Source organism: Oncorhynchus masou, chromosome 25 (genome assembly GCF_036934945.1).
Source record: "Oncorhynchus masou masou isolate Uvic2021 chromosome 25, UVic_Omas_1.1, whole genome shotgun sequence".
NCBI classification, from domain to species: Eukaryota; Metazoa; Chordata; class Actinopteri; order Salmoniformes; family Salmonidae; genus Oncorhynchus; species Oncorhynchus masou.
In genome coordinates this window covers 13,002,279-13,016,561 of record NC_088236.1, presented here as the reverse complement: position 1 = coordinate 13,016,561, position 14,283 = coordinate 13,002,279, and the positions used below count along the sequence as shown (strand labels likewise).

Genomic DNA, 14,283 nt, shown 5'->3' with positions numbered 1-14,283 from the left:
ATTGTAGCTACTACTAGCCTGTCACAGGGCAGATTGTAGCTACTACTAGCCTGTCATAGGGCAGATTGTAGCTACTACTAGCCTGTCACAGGGCAGATTGTAGCTACTACTAGCCTGTCATAGGGCAGATTGTAGCTACTACTAGCCTGTCATAGGGCAGATTGTAGCTACTACTAGCCTGTCATAGGGCAGATTGTAGCTACTACTAGCCTGTCATAGGGCAGATTGTAGCTACTACTAGCCTGTCACAGGGCAGATTGTAGCTACTACTAGCCTGTCATAGGGCAGATTGTAGCTACTACTAGCCTGTCATAGGGCAGATTGTAGCTACTACTAGCCTGTCACAGGGCAGATTGTAGCTACTACTAGCCTGTCACAGGACAGATTGTAGCTACTACTAGCCTGTCATAGGGCAGATTGTAGCTACTACTAGCCTGTCACAGGGCAGATTGTAGCTACTACTACTAACCTAATGTGGAAAGATGCCTGAGCGGAGTCCTCACTTCCGTTTTTCAGGGGAAATGGAAGTTAGGTTGAAAATACTTTATCCCTGCAAACCAGACATCCGCTTTCAGCCAATGCCGCTAAGGTTGCTACTAGCCTATTGTGTGGCAGGTTGGCGCTACGACTAGCCTTTCATAGGACAGGGAGGCATTACTACTAGCCTATTATAGAGCAGGGTGGAGCTACTACTAGGGTCTAGGGGTTGTTTCTGGACAGGGCCCTCTGTTCCCCATCCAGTTCCATTACTTGACACAACATCCTGTCCCCAAAACCATCAGGGCCGTCGGTATTCACAGAGTCTGAGTAGAAAGTGCTGATCTACGATCAGGTTCTCCACCTGTCCATATTATCTTATTCTGGTCCTAGATCAGCGCTCTTACTCTTGAGAAGCTTATTTTGAATACTGACCCGTTAATTCTTCAGTACCTGGATCATGTGCTGTACCACCGCCTGCCAACCAACACCAGTCAAAGCCAAAGCCCCTTTTCTCTCTCTGACTTCATGAAGACTTACTGAGATCGAAACACTTACTCTCTCTCTCTCCACCTCAATATACTTTCTCCAACATCTGTCAAGAAGAGGTCTTCCCAGACTTGACTCCCTAGTCTCTCTACCCCTTTCCACTTCCACATGAAACAATATTTAAAAAATACTTTACAGTATGAAACAATATGAAAATGAGACTTGCAGTATGAAACGATATGAAAATGAACCTTGCGGTATGAAAATGAGCCTTGCAGTTTGAAACGATATGAAAATGAACCTTGCGGTATGAAAATGAGCCTTGCAGTTTGAAACGATATGAAAATGAACCTTGCGGTATGAAAATGAACCTTGCGGTATGAAACGATATGAAAATGAACCTTGCAGTCTGAAACGATATGAAATGAACTTTACAGTATTAAACAATATGAAAATGAGTGTTACAGTATGAAAATGAATGTTACAGTATGAAAATGAGTGTTACAGTATGAAAATGAATGTTACAGTATGAAAATGAGTGTTACAGTATGAAAATGACTGTTACAGTATGAAAATGAGTGTTACAGTATGAAAATGAATGTTACAGTATGAAAATGAGTGTTACAGTATGAAAAGATATGAAAATGAGCCTTGCAGTATGAAAAGATATGAAAATGAACCTTGCAGTATGAAACAATATGAAAATGAACTTTACAGTATTAAACAATATGAAAATGAGTGGTACAGTATGAAAATGAGTGGTACAGTATGAAAATGAATGTTACAGTATGAAAATGAGTGGTACAGTATGAAAATGAGTGTTACAGTATGAAAATGAGTGGTACAGTATGAAAATGAGTGTTACAGTATGAAAATGAGTGTTACAGTATGAAAATGAGTGTTACAGTATGAAAATGAGTGGTACAGTATGAAAATGAGTGGTACAGTATGAAAATGAGTGGTACAGTATGAAAATGAGTGTTACAGTATGAAAATGAGTGTTACAGTATGAAAATGAGTGGTACAGTATGAAAATGAGTGTTACAGTATGAAAATGAGTGTTACAGTATGAAAATGAGTGGTACAGTATGAAAATGAGTGTTACAGTATGAAAATGAGTGTTACAGTATGAAAATGAGTGTTACAGTATGAAAATGAGTGGTACAGTATGAAAATGAGTGGTACAGTATGAAAATGAGTGTTACAGTATGAAAAGATATGAACATGAGCGTTCCAGTTTCTCCTCACACATTTTGAGTTGAATACATTCATTTGTTCAACTGACAAGGTGTCCCTCTTTTCTTCTGTCACATTACATTATAATAATGATTCCTGCACTTATGAAAGGATGACTTCACCTTTCTACAAGGTGTTATTAAAACATGCTGTATATTTACAAGTAAAACATTGCAGGACTACAATGACTTGAAACAGGATGGGTTGCCAGACTTAATAAATAGAAATAAAATGTTTATTTTGGTCTTGACTGTGTTATTACATAAGCCTACTGCAGTGTTTTTTTCTGTTATTTCTTCTAGAATGTACTCTGACTTGAGAATATAGTAGGTATATGTTTTTGAAAGATAAGGGTCTGTAACGTTACACTCAATGACAATGCCTTTTCACTACACGCAAAGATTACATTTGAAATGAAAGTCTCATTCTGCTATTAATGACTGATTGTGCATCCGTCACATTACCAGTAATTAATTCAAGGACACAGTCGATTCATTCTGAATTGATCGATATATATTCCTCCACAATGGTACACTGTTTTAGGACCTTGGGGAAGTCAGCACAGCGTCTCTCCCAATGGACCATAATAAAGAGTATGTTACTAACTTCCTTACGAAAGCAGAGGAAAGAGCTTCTTGGTACTCGTGAGGACAGTACAACTCAAGTAGTTTTACCTGCGGTTAAAATCATAGTGCGCTCCTGAAAGAACTTTAATGCGCATTTGCAGCTCTTTTGAGAATAATCGCAATGGGAGCCTCGCAGTCTGCGGGCACTGAACACGAGTTCCAAGATCTGGCTGATCGAACTGGATGTAAGTAGCCTAGGCTTGACAATACTCTTAACAGTTTTATTTCACTTTATATTTGATTATAATCAAATGCAAAATAACTCCTTATTTATCAATAAATAGACTAAACTTTGACGAAGGGAAAATACTCGACATGTCCAAAAGTATGTGGACACCCGCTCACTGAATATATTCCAAAATCATGGGCATTAATATGGAATTGGTAACTCCTTTACTGCTATAACAGCCTCCACCCTTCTGGGAAGGCTTTCCACTAGATGTTGGAACATTGCTGCAAGGACTTGCTTCCATTTAGCCACAAGGGCATTAGTGAGGTCGGGTAATGTTGGGCGATTAGGCCTGGCTCGCAGTTGGCTTTCCAATTCATCCCAAAGGTATTCGATGGGGTTCAGGTTAGGGCTCTGTGCAGGCCAGTAAAGTTCTTCCACACTGAACTCGAAAAACCATTTCTGTATGGACCTCGCATTGTGCATGGGGGCATTGTCATGCTGAAACAGAAACATTTTCCCCAAACTGTTGCCGCAGAATTGAAAGCACAAGATTGTCTAGAATGTCTTTGTATGCTGTAGCGTTAAGATTCCCTTTCACTGGAACTAATTGGCCTAGCCCGAACCATGAAAAACAGCCCCAGATCATTATTTCTCCTACACCAAACTTTACAGTTGGCACTATGCATTGGTGCAGGTCGCGTTTTCCTGGCATGCGCAAAACCTAGACTTGTCTATTGGACTGCCAGATGGTGAAGCGTGATTCATCACTCCAGTGAACACGTTTCCACTGCTCCAGAGTCCAATGGCGGCGAGCTTTACACTACTCCAGCCGATGCTTGGCATTGCGCATGGTGATCTTAGGCTTGTGTGCGTGCGGCTGCTAGGCAAAGGTAAAATCATTCCATGAAGCTCCTGACAAACAGTTATTGTGATGAAGTTGCTTCCAGAGGCAGTTTGCTACCCAGTAGTGAGTGTTGCAACCGAGGACAGTCGATTTGTACGTGCTATGCGCTTCAGCACCTGGCGATCCCGTTCTGTGAGCTTGTGTGGCCTACCACTTCGCGGCTGAGCCGTTGTTGTTCCTAGATGTATCCACTTCACAATAACAGCACTTACAGTTGACCGGGGCAGTGTAGCAAATCTAGAAGTGCCTCCTCAGTTTATATTTCAAACTAGAATTCTGAATTGCATTGTCACATTTCTTTGGTCAGTCTTCTGAAGAGCACAGAATGAGATGCTGTATTCCGGCTGTTTTCACATGAATAGACAATAGTTGGATTGTCCTGTCATTCCATTGAAAATTTGATTAGAGGGTGGTAGGTGGTGGTAGGTAAGGACAGAGGGACCACTGTTTATTGAACCAGATGTATAGAATGTCATGGAACTTGCCAATATGGCTTCATGCAAGATTAATATGTTGAGTCTACAGGTTTCTCTATAGTCAGATTTTTTACTTTATAGTAAAAATAATACATTTACATTTAAGTCATTTAGCAGACGCTCTTATCCAGAGCGACTTACAATAATAAAAGTATAATTTGTGATTTCAATATTGCACTGTCAATTATGTATCTAAAAATTAATTGACAGTCCAACAAATATCACAGTATTTTTGGAAGTGAAAAGTGTTGCTTCCCCTCAGTCTATAACACGTGGATGAAGTACAGGTTTGCTTCCCCTCAGTGTATAACACGTGGATGAAGTACAGGTTTGCTTCCCCTCAGTCTATAACACGTGGATGAAGTACAGGTTTGCTTCCCCTCAGTGTATAACACGTGTATGAAGTACATGTTTGCTTCCCCTCAGTCAATAACACATGGATGAAGTACAGGTTTGCTTCCCCTCAGTGTATAACACGTGGATGAAGTACAGGTTTGCTTCCCCTCAGTCTATAACACGTGGATGAAGTTCAGGTTTGCTTCCCCTCAGTGTATAACACGTGGATGAAGTACATGTTTGCTTCCCCTCAGTGTATAACACGTGGATGAAGTACAGGTTTGCTTCCCCTCAGTGTATAACACATGGATGAAGTTCAGGTTTGCTTCCCCTCAGTGTATAACACATGGATGAAGTTCAGGTTTGCTTCCCCTCAGTGTATAACACGTGGATGAAGTACAGGTTTGCTTCACCTCAGTGTATAACACGTGGATGAAGTACAGGTTTGCTTCACCTCAGTGTATAACACGTACAGGTTTGAAGTGGTAGCTAGGTGTTTGGAACATTGATCTGCTAATCTTATCAGCTGGCTGCTTTCATAAACGGGATGACTGATTTTCAGAAGAGAGGGTGAGAGAGTTCAATGAAGACTGATAATAATACTCTGATTGATCATGGACCGTTTCCAATAAAATCCCAACGTAAGTTTATTACCATGTGTGTAAAGTGAGAATGGAGACCTTGACAATGAATGCACCGCCGCCTACATGAATCTCTACACCTGCCTGTGCAAAGTCTAGTGTGTGGTAGCCTATTGTTCTGTGGTTACTGAAGCATATTCACCGAGAGTAGTTGTTGCTCCTGTAAATATCCATTTGAGTATGTGCTCTTAACAGGCACTGAGAGGCGAAGCAAGTTTCTCCTTTAAAATAAACACTATTGTCGGCGAAATAACCTCTTCCAAATATCACAAACCGTGGTTCTATAACTTGTATCTAGCAACCATAACATTCAAATGCTCATGTGAAGAAATCAGCTCACACATAAGTCAATAATTCAACGTTCCCTTTGAATGCAAATATAATCACTCCCGTGTGTTTGTTTTTATCATCAGGCTGATTGTGTTGTTATCATCAGGCTCATTGTGTTGTTATCATCAGGCTGATTGTGTTGTTATCATCAGGCTGATTGTGTCGTAGGCCCATTGTTGTCACAGTTCTGAACAGGTCTATAGGTTCTGTACCTGTTTGCATCTTATTTTTTGCTACAGTTCATGGACATGTTTTGCATTTCACAACAGATAGAATCCAGATGGAAAGCTTGAATGACAATGAAAAGCAGTGTAAAGATATCCAACCAGTCTAGGAGGGCGGTGTATCTGGAAATACAATACTCTCAAGTTATTAGGACTTTAAGTCTTAAGTGGCTCACTACTGATAAATTGCTATTGCTAATCTGCTCTAAACTACTGTGATTGGTTTCTTTCAGTTTCCCTGGAGCAGATTGGCAACATCAACAAGAGATTCAGACAGCTGAGTAACAATGAGGAGACACTAAGGTATTGTCACCAACGCCCTCATACAGTCCACCAACGCCCTCATACGTTCCACCAACGCCCTCATACAGTCCACCAACGCCCTCATACATTCCACCAACGCCCTCATACGTTCCACCAACGCCCTCATACAGTCCACCAACGCCCTCAGTCCACCAACGCCCTCATACGTTCCACCAACGCCCTCATACGTTCCACCAACGCCCTCATATAGTCCACCAACGCCCTCATACTTTCCACCAACGACCTCATACGTTCCACCAACGCCCTCATACAGTCCACCAACACCCTCATACAGTCCACCAACGCCCTCATACGTTCCACCAACGCCCTCATACAGTCCACCAACGCCCTCATACAGTCCACCAACGTCCTCATACAGTCCACCAACGCCCTCATACAGTCCACCAACGCCCTCATACGGTCCACCAACGCCCTCATACGGTCCACCAACGCTCTCATACAGTCCACCAACGCTCTCATACAGTCCACCAACGCCCTCATACAGTCTACCAACGCCCTCATACAGTCTACCAACGCCCTCATACAGTCCACCAACGCCCTCATACAGTCCACCAACATCCTCATACAGTCCACCAACGCCCTCATACAGTCCACCAACGCCCTCATACAGTCCACCAACACCAATATATAGTCACCAACACCAACATATAGTCAGTCCATCATTGTCTGTTACCCATATCCATGTATTCAAACACATCACCTCTTCATTGAAAACAGTTTGAGTATTATTTACCAAAACTTAGGGTACTATTCAATCAGATCCGCTTTAGCCGACATCCACATAGTGGTTGTTTTGGCGGTGAAACTGTGTTAGAGCTGTCAAATCCACAAGCAGCTCCTGGCATTATACCTAAAGAGAACATGAGATGCCAAAGAAACTTCTAGTTGGTAAATGGTAAATGTAAGTTGAACAGTAAGAATTGAGACCTTGACAATGCATGTGCTCCCACCTTTATACAGTGGGGCAAAAAAGTATTTAGTCAGACACCAATTGTGCAAGTTCTCCCACTTAAAAAGATGAGAGAGGCCTGTAATTTTCATCGTAGGTACACTTCAACTATGATAGACAAAATGAGGAAAAGAAATCCAGAAAATCACATTGTAGGATTTTTAATGAATTTATTTGCAAATTATGGTGGAAAATAAGTATTTGGTCAATAACAAAAGTTTATCTCAATACTTTGTTATATACCCTTTGTTGGCAATGACAGAGGTCAAACGTTTTCTGTAAGTCTTCACAAGGTTTTCACACACTGTTGCTGGTATTTTGGCCCATTCCTCCATGCAGATCTCCTCTAGAGTGATGTTTGTGGGGGCTGTTGCTGGGCAACACAGACATTCAACTCCTTCCAAAGATGTTCTATGGGGTTGAGATCTGGAGACTGGCTAGGCCACTCCAGGACCTCTTGTTGTCAGAGACGTGTGTATAGGTGGCAGGGAAGTCAGGCGCAGGAGAGTCAAACGGAGTGTAAAATGGAGTCTTTTAATAAATGTCCAAGTAACATGCTCCATAACACTAATAAGAAAAATGAATATAAAACAAACATGGGTACGAAGACCCGTCGCGCACCTATACAAATAAACACTACACTGACAATTAACAATCTCTGACAAAGACATAAGGGGAAACAGAGGGTTAAATACACAACAGGTAATCGATGGGATTGAAAACAGGTGTGTGGGAAGACAAGACAAAACCAATGGAAAATGAAAAATGGATCGATGATGGCTAGAAGACCGGTGACGTCGACCGCCGAGCATCGCCCGAACAAGGAGAGGCAACGACTTCGGTAGACTTCCATTTCCTAATAATTGCTCCCACAGTTGATTTCTTCAAACCAAGCTGCTTACCTATTGCAGAATCAGTCTTCCCAGCCTGGTGCAGGTCTACAATTTTGTTTCTGTTGTCCTTTGACAGCTCTTTGGTCTTTGCCATAGTGGAGTTTGGAGTGTGACTGTTTGAGGTTGTGGACAGGTGTCTTTTATACTGATAACAAGTTCAAACAGGTGCCATTAATACAGGTAACAAGTGGAGGACAGAGGAGCCTCTTAAAGAAGAAGTTACAGGTCTGTGAGAGCCAGAAATCTTGCTTGTTTGTAGGTGACCAAATACTTATTTTCCACCATAATTTGCAAATAAAGTCATTAAAAATCATACAATGTGATTTTCGGGATTTTTTTTTCTAATTTTGTCTGTCATAGTTGAAGAGTACCTATGATGCAAATTACAGGCCTCTCACATCTTTTTAAGTGGGAGAACTTGCACAATTGGTGGCTGACAAAATACTTTTTTGCCCCACTGTAAATCTACACCTGCCTGCACGGAGTCGCATTATGAGAAATCTCATGCAGCCTTGTTTCTAAATTTGAACACTTGAATGTGAGATGTAATCTACACCTCGATTAGGCCGATAGAAATCCTCATAATTTTGTTTAATTATTTTAAATGTGAGTGTCATTATTTCTATATCGCCCACACTTTCTCCTTCTGAACTAATATTAGTGGGATGAGGGTCGCTTTGTGACAATGAACAAGAGCAGCTGCTCAGCAGTTCCACCTCCGACACCTCCAAAACATCAGCTACGCGGGTGTCGGCTATCATCGGTTAACGCATGATCTGATTGAATCTAGGCCTAAAATAGTGCCTGCTAAGTCCTCTTGAATGTGTTGCATTGTGGGTATTTATGTTATGGCCACACACAGACATAGGTGCACACACACACACAATTACTCATCATTGGCAGGTTGCCTTGCATAGTGACATAGTGATAGATTGCACATGCGTTCCCTTTAAAAAGAAAGAGGGAGTGTGCAAGTATTTATTTTTGATGTTCTGTACTGAATTTAAATAATATGTATTGACAGAACAATAACCTTGACCTTTAGAAAAAAAGACGCCCTTTAACTATGATTAATAGAGGTAAATAACTATTATATCATGTTTTCTGTTTTGCTGTTTTCTGTTTTGTTTTTGCTGTTTACTTGTTGCGAACATATTGTCATATCATGTTTTCTGTTTTGTTGTTGACTTGTTACTAACGTATTGTCATATCATGTTTTCTGTTTTGTTGTTGACTTGTTACTAACGTATTGTCATATCATGTTTTCTGTTTTGTTGTTGACTTGTTACTAACGTATTGTCATATCATGTTTTCTGTTTTGTTGTTTACTTGTTGCGAACGTATTGTCATATCATGTTTTCTGTTTTGTTGTTTACTTGTTGCGAACGTATTGTCATATCATGTTTTCTGTTTTGTTGTTGGCTTGTTTTTAACGTATTGTCATATCATGTTTTCTGTTTTGCTGTTGACTTGTTACTAACGTATTGTCATATCATGTTTCTTCTGCAGCCGAGAGGATTTGGCCAGCATCCCTGCTCTAGATAACAATCCAATCCGGGTTCAAATTATTAATGCGTTCTTTGATAAAAGGTGAGTATATAGCCAAAGTGTAATATGGAAAATATCCTCCGACACATTGGTTGGTGGCTGGCTTCCTGGTTAAGTGGGTAGTGTGTCAAGAAGCAGTACGGCTTGGTTGGGTTGTGTTTCGGAGAACGCACTGCTCTCGACCTTCGCCTCTCCCGAGTCCGTACGGGAGTTGCAGTGATGAGACAAGACTGTAACTACAAATTCGATACCACGAAATTGGGGAGAAAAATAGGTAAAACATATATCAAATAAAAAACAATATTGAAAATATTGAAATCACTGATGCAATACATCTGTACTGCCATTGACTGTTATAACCAAGTTATTACACATAGACAAGAGTTTTGTTCATGAAGTAATCAGTGATGCTGTAAAGGCTTTAGTCGTGAAGCATGTTCAGGGCTTGGCAGTCAGTGAATTGCCATGTAACTGTGACTCTATTCCTCTCTAATTTTTTGGTTGAACCAAACTGAACCCTGCCCTCACTGGTGAGCCTGGTTTAACCAGCTAAATGCCTCCTCTGTATCCTGATACAGAAACCTCCACCAGAATGAGACGGGTACAGTCCAGGAGATTGGCTTTGAGGAGTTCCTTATGGTGATGACTCACTTCCGCCCAGCAGCCATGGGCCTAACGGAGGAGGAGAGGGAGAACCTGAGGAGGGAGAAACTACGATGTGAGTTTAGTTTGGTGATGAGTAAAGTAAGATTGTCTACGACTTGGGTTAGTACCCTTGGCTAATGCCTAGGCTTTAACTCAGTGAGCTAACGTGGTCTTGAGTCATGCACAATACATGGGTTTGATACTAAGTCAACACCAAGATTTATAATTGAAGAAAAATAACATATTATATTATATATATTATAACATATAACATAACATATTCTGAGTTTCTATTCTAAGGGCTGTTCTTCAAGCGTAGATAGAATTCTAACAACGTTCCAGTTCAGTAATCATACTCTTGTCTAGAATCTAAATAGGGCCTAAAGTGCACCAGCCAGTCTGTCTTGATCCTCATAATCATGGCTGAATCTCAGAGACAAATTTTTTTCTAATCATTCATTAGAGTCATTAGAGCCATTAGAGTCATATCCTTCCCCTGAACAATGATAGTAAGAGACCCTTAAGTTACACTATATTTGGGGAGAAAATATTTGGTAAAAAACATACTGTTTAGCTTGTACCTCTTTATTGTCTCTTCAGTTCTGTTCAACATGCATGACACAGACAGCGACGGCACCATCAACCTGGAGGAGTACAGACGGGTAACGCCTCCCTTTACTTCTCTCTCCTCACCATAGTCCTCCAGGCCCAGGGCCTGTATTCACAAAGGGCCCGATTCAGACTTGGGAAATGTACGCCTTTCCTACACACTTCTCAGTAGTTGGTATTCACCTTGTGCTGGTGCGTAACAGGCTTTGCAGGCATGGTTCCCTTGGCGCACTGAATTCATTTAATTCAACTGCTGAAAACCCTCCCACTTGCTAGCCAACAGATTTTCTTGTGGAGTTTTCATTCAATATGTTTTTCGGTAAATGTATCTGAAGCCATCCCTTTGAATTTAGTGTAGGGCCTATCTTTCATTTGAATTTTCTTGACAGACTCACTAGAATTTATGGAGAGAAGGGTTCAGAATATTAGGGATCAATTAATGAAAGCCATCTAAATATATGCATATTCATCTCTGTTTCAGAACCAATTAGTAGATTTAAAAATACTCTGATCTTGTATATTATTTAGGGTTAGGAAAGTATTCATCAATAAAATAAAATACAGTTGTTTGATTCATCCTGAAAGTTACCATATGTAATTGTTCAATCCATGACATATTGGAAGGAGAGAACAGTGTACAATAGGGGTTGAACAGTAGTCCTATAAATCTACCCTAATAATCATAGAACTGTGATGACAATGGTCCTGTCATTACGGCTTACTCATTTACCAAGCTCTTATCAATAGTTCTTATCAATCTGTAATTTGCAGTGCATGGACAATGGTGTTATTTCCATCAGAAAAAGAATTGATGTTGTTCCACTTGGAACCGACAGGTTTCTCACCCTTGTTCACAGTTTCATCGCATGTAAAGGTGGGGATTTTTATTTTTTTATTTTACCTTTATTTAACCAGGCAAGTCAGTTAAGAACACATTCTTATTTTCAATGACGGCCTGGGAACAGTGGGTTAACTGCCTGTTCTGGGGCAGAACGACAGATTTGTACCTTGTCAGCTCGGGGGTTTGAACTCGCAACCTTCCGGTTACTAGTCCAACACTCTAACCACTAGGCTACCCTGCCGCCCCCGGAATTAAGTCAAGGTCAGAATCCGGTGGTTCTGTAGACACCACAGCCAAACCTTCATTTATTTGATCTCCACCCAAACGAACAGCGGGGAGAATAGCATGCTATTCTCAAGGTTAGTATACTCATAGAGAGAAAAGTGCATATAAGGGACTTTCCATTTACGGGTGTGTTTAACTCGGGTCGGAATTCCCCCCAAAGTGTCTCAGAGAAGTAGTGCTGATGTAACATCAGGTCCCCCTGTCCACATAGTCATCTTTTACATTAGGATCTAAAACGCAAAACTGATCCTGTCAGCACTCCCTGTGACGCTTTGTGATGGACGGTTTATCATTGACCATTTTAGTATAAATTGAGTTTATTCCAATATTCATGGCAGCTTTAAAGCTGAATTGCGTGTACATCAGAAATTCAAGATAACACAATAAATGACTAAATGTTTTATGGACCATTGTGCTGTTTTCCATCTAGGTGGTGGAGGAGCTCCTATCTAAGGCTGGCACTATCGGACAGGAAACCGCCCAAGCCATCGCAGACGCTGCCATGCTGGAAGTGGCAAGCACTACCAGGGGCAAAATGGTAACGGGGTTATCACCAACACTGCTTTATTGTACTACTGATCAAATAGTTGATGAAGTAGGTATATGAGTAAGATATGCTGATAGCGCGATTAATTACAGTGAACCACACCTTATTCTGAAGTGCAAAGTACAGTTCTACTGTGTACTGCTTCGTGTCGTGCCCAAGAGCAGGTCATCATGCCATAGTGCTTGAATTGGGTTACTTTGTTTTTCAGGAACCTGATGAATTCTATGAAGGAATCACTTTTGACAATGTTCTACAGGTATGGTGTTACTGTGTATTGCACAAGATATTCAAATTGTCTGTTTCGTTAAAAAAAGGACATTTCACTATGAGTTATACAAACACAAGCTGTTAAAACAGTGACATTTGGTGTCTTTAAATTCTGGTATACTTTATATACAGTATACTTTCAATACTGTATACTTGATATACTTCATGCTGTTTACTTTATATAATGTATACTTTATTCTGTTTACTTTATATACTGTTTATTTATTTATATACTGTACTGTATACTTTATATACTGTATACTTGATTTACTTTATGCTGTTTACTTTATATACTGTTTACTTTATATAATGTATACTTTATACTGTATACTTTATTCTGTTTACTTTATATACTGTTTATTTATATACTGTACTGTATACTTTATATACTGTATACTTTATTCTGTTTACTTTATATACTGTATACTTTATATACTGTTTATTTATATACTGTACTGTATACTTTATATACTGTATACTGCCATATCAGTCTTATATTCCATGACCCTTTCTCCCCTCAGATTCTAAACACCTTCGATATTGAGACGAGGATGCATGTTCGATTCTTACACATGGACACTGCAACCTTGCGATGTGGAAAATCTAAATGAGCCTCGGTCTCCTTTAAGAGACATCGTTATGGTACTGATGTTTTTTGTTGGATTAGTCTCTCCCGTCTTCCTCTGTAATAAAGCCAAATACTTTTCATATGCACTAAAGTGTAATTAAATACCTTTCATATGCACTAATATTTAAATACAATTAATATGCACTAATGTTTTCATACTTTTAATTATTAATGGGAAATTATTATCAGAATAATACATTGTGATACATGACATGTAAATGCACAATATTATCTACATATACCCCCCTCAGCCTTCATACCCCCCTCCTCCATTCATACCGACCCCCCCCTTTGTCAATGTTATGTTTACAGTGCTAACATTTTGAGTGCCTAGATGTTCACATGACCTGTTATGTGGATCACTTCTGAGGATCAGTTGGCAATGGCATCCAGGGTCACTATTATTCTGGCTCACATTCAGAGCCTGAGACACGGGGCACAGTGCATTCCTACAGGGCTGGAGACTTGGGACTCATTTATCTACTTCACCCAGCTTTATTATGTCTGTGCTTTTCCAATTGAAACACTGGACACTGTCCTCTGCTATGGCCTTGGTAGGGAGACTTACAGCACTCTCTACGTTGTAAGTTTCAACTTCCTACCCTAAAACCAAAGAATAACCACTTAAATGTTCTACTTCTTTGTTTTAAGTTCAATTTCTAATACATTAAATGGATATTGTGCCTTATGCCCAAAGAAGTTGTAATAGCCTTGACAGTAATTTATATACATTTTCTATAAATTCAAAATAAAAAATTGTGATGAAAAATGTCAACATTATTTGTGTTTTGCGTGCATCTTCTTGTGAATACAGAAGCACTTTACGCCGTTCCACT

At 40.1% G+C, this 14,283-nt stretch overlaps 1 protein-coding gene across 1 annotated transcript; it reads left to right on the top strand.

Annotated features, from left to right (window-relative positions):
* Positions 1 to 2,773: 2,773 nt before the first annotated feature.
* On the top strand, positions 2,774 to 14,227 carry LOC135513801 (calcineurin B homologous protein 3-like). Its single transcript, XM_064936735.1, has 8 exons — positions 2,774 to 3,013; positions 6,145 to 6,214; positions 9,587 to 9,667; positions 10,204 to 10,343; positions 10,871 to 10,932; positions 12,436 to 12,543; positions 12,761 to 12,808; positions 13,341 to 14,227. Exons 1-8 carry the CDS (start codon positions 2,950 to 2,952, stop codon positions 13,428 to 13,430), a joined length of 663 nt encoding a protein of 220 aa, XP_064792807.1. The 5' UTR covers positions 2,774 to 2,949; the 3' UTR covers positions 13,431 to 14,227.
* Positions 14,228 to 14,283: the final 56 nt, after the last annotated feature.